This window comes from Capsicum annuum, unplaced genomic scaffold (assembly GCF_002878395.1).
Source record: "Capsicum annuum cultivar UCD-10X-F1 unplaced genomic scaffold, UCD10Xv1.1 ctg3708, whole genome shotgun sequence".
Lineage (NCBI taxonomy): Eukaryota > Viridiplantae > Streptophyta > Magnoliopsida > Solanales > Solanaceae > Capsicum > Capsicum annuum.
In genome coordinates this window covers 138,722-140,494 of record NW_025844107.1, presented here as the reverse complement: position 1 = coordinate 140,494, position 1,773 = coordinate 138,722, and the positions used below count along the sequence as shown (strand labels likewise).

The following is a 1,773-nucleotide window of genomic DNA, read 5'->3' as shown; positions in this document are numbered from 1 at the left end:
ATACAATGAGTAATGATCAATTGAAGTTGACCTAAGATTCAACACTCACTAAAATTTGAATGATAGGAAAACTTTCAACTTGTCCTTGAGCTCGGGGACCTCTATGATCTCAATTCATGCTCAAATATGTTTCCACACTACATAATTTGTTAATACACTAAACTTGCATTGGATTTATGGATTTTGGAACCTTTACATGAAGGAAATGACGATTTTCATTCTCGTCCAAAATGCGGGGTGTTACAGTTCCAATATACCATCAAGCATAGGGAACCTTAAAGATTTAGTAGTTCTTGACTTATTGTCAGACAACATGGTAGGTTCTTTACCTCCAGAAATTGGAAATCTAAAGGTTGCGACATTGATAGATCTGTCGATGAATCAATTCTCAAATGGCATTCCAAGAGAAATTGGAGGATTGCGAACTCTGGTGCACCTTTCTTTGAGACACAACAAGTTGCAAGGATCTATACCTGACTCAGTGAACAACATGGTAGGTTTGGAATTCATAGACCTTTCTTATAATAACATATCTAGAATCATTCCTATGTCTTTGAAAAAACTTCAAAACCTGAAGTATTTCAATGTTTCTATTAATAAATTGTATGGTGAAATACCCTCTGGGGATCCTTTCGAGAACTTCTCGAGTAAGTTTTTTATCTACAATGAAGCATTGTGTGGTTCTTCAAGATTTAGTGTCCCACCATTCCCAATTTCATCAAAGCACAAATCAGAAGTGAAATTTCCATTGCTGTGAAAGTGTTCAATCTTCAACTAGATGCGGCATTCAAGAGCTTTGATATAGAATGTGAAGTTCTGCGTATCCTTCACCATAGAAATCTCATAAAATTCATTACTAGTTGTTCCAATATTGATTTCAAGGCTTTAGTTCTAGAGTATATGCCTAATGAAAGCCTTCATAAGTATCTGTATTCAAACAACTACTTCCTCGACATCAAGCAAAGACTAAGCATAATGATAGATGTGGCATGTGCATTGAAATATCTCCATCATGGGTGTTCATCGCCTGTCATTCACTGTGATCTGAAGCCGAGTAATGTCTTGCTGGATGAGGATATGGTTGCCTACCTCAGCGACCTTGGCATTTCAAAACTGCTTGGTGAAGATCAGGGTGATTTGTACACTAAAACCTTAGCAACATTGGGGTATATTGTGCCAGGTACGCCTCTTATTTTTTTCTAATTATTCCTTTCATTCCCCTCCCCCCCCTAGAAAGTATGTTTCATCTTTAAATGGATTGTTTGACTGTATAGTATGGACTGGAAGGACTAGTTTCAACAAAGTGTGACGTATATAGTTATGGGGTTATGTTGCTGGAAACATTTACCACGAGAAGGCCTAATGAGTTTGAGGGAGATCTTAGCTTGAAGCAATGGGTCAGTTATTCACTTCCAGATGTTGTAATGGATGTCATAGATGCCAACTTGGTAACTCAAATGGGTAGTCGCTTATAGATGGAGCTAAATGTCGTGGCATCAATCATAAAAGTAGCATTGGATTGTTGTGCTGAATCTCCGGCAAGAAGGACCAACATGAAAGATGTTGTAGGGATTCTACAGAAGATCAATATTCAACTTCTTTCATGCTGAACTTGTTCTTGGAATCTCTCATTCCAAAATACTTTTTTGTTGCAAAAGTCTGTTGAATTGTTGGATTTGTGTGAATTTTTTTTTTTTTTGGTTTTCCTTGATTTGTGGATGTTTCTATTTCAGAAATGCTAGCTGGTTGCAGTAAAATTCATTATTTCCTCCT

The 1,773-nt window shown here is 36.9% G+C and overlaps 1 protein-coding gene across 1 annotated transcript; it reads left to right on the top strand.

The window, feature by feature from the left end:
- The first annotated feature begins 205 nt into the window (after nt 1-205).
- On the top strand, nt 206-757 carry LOC124891548 (receptor-like protein 31). The gene has a single exon (XM_047403274.1). It carries the CDS (start codon nt 206-208, stop codon nt 755-757), a length of 552 nt encoding a protein of 183 aa, XP_047259230.1.
- The last annotated feature ends 1,016 nt before the right edge of the window (nt 758-1,773 follow it).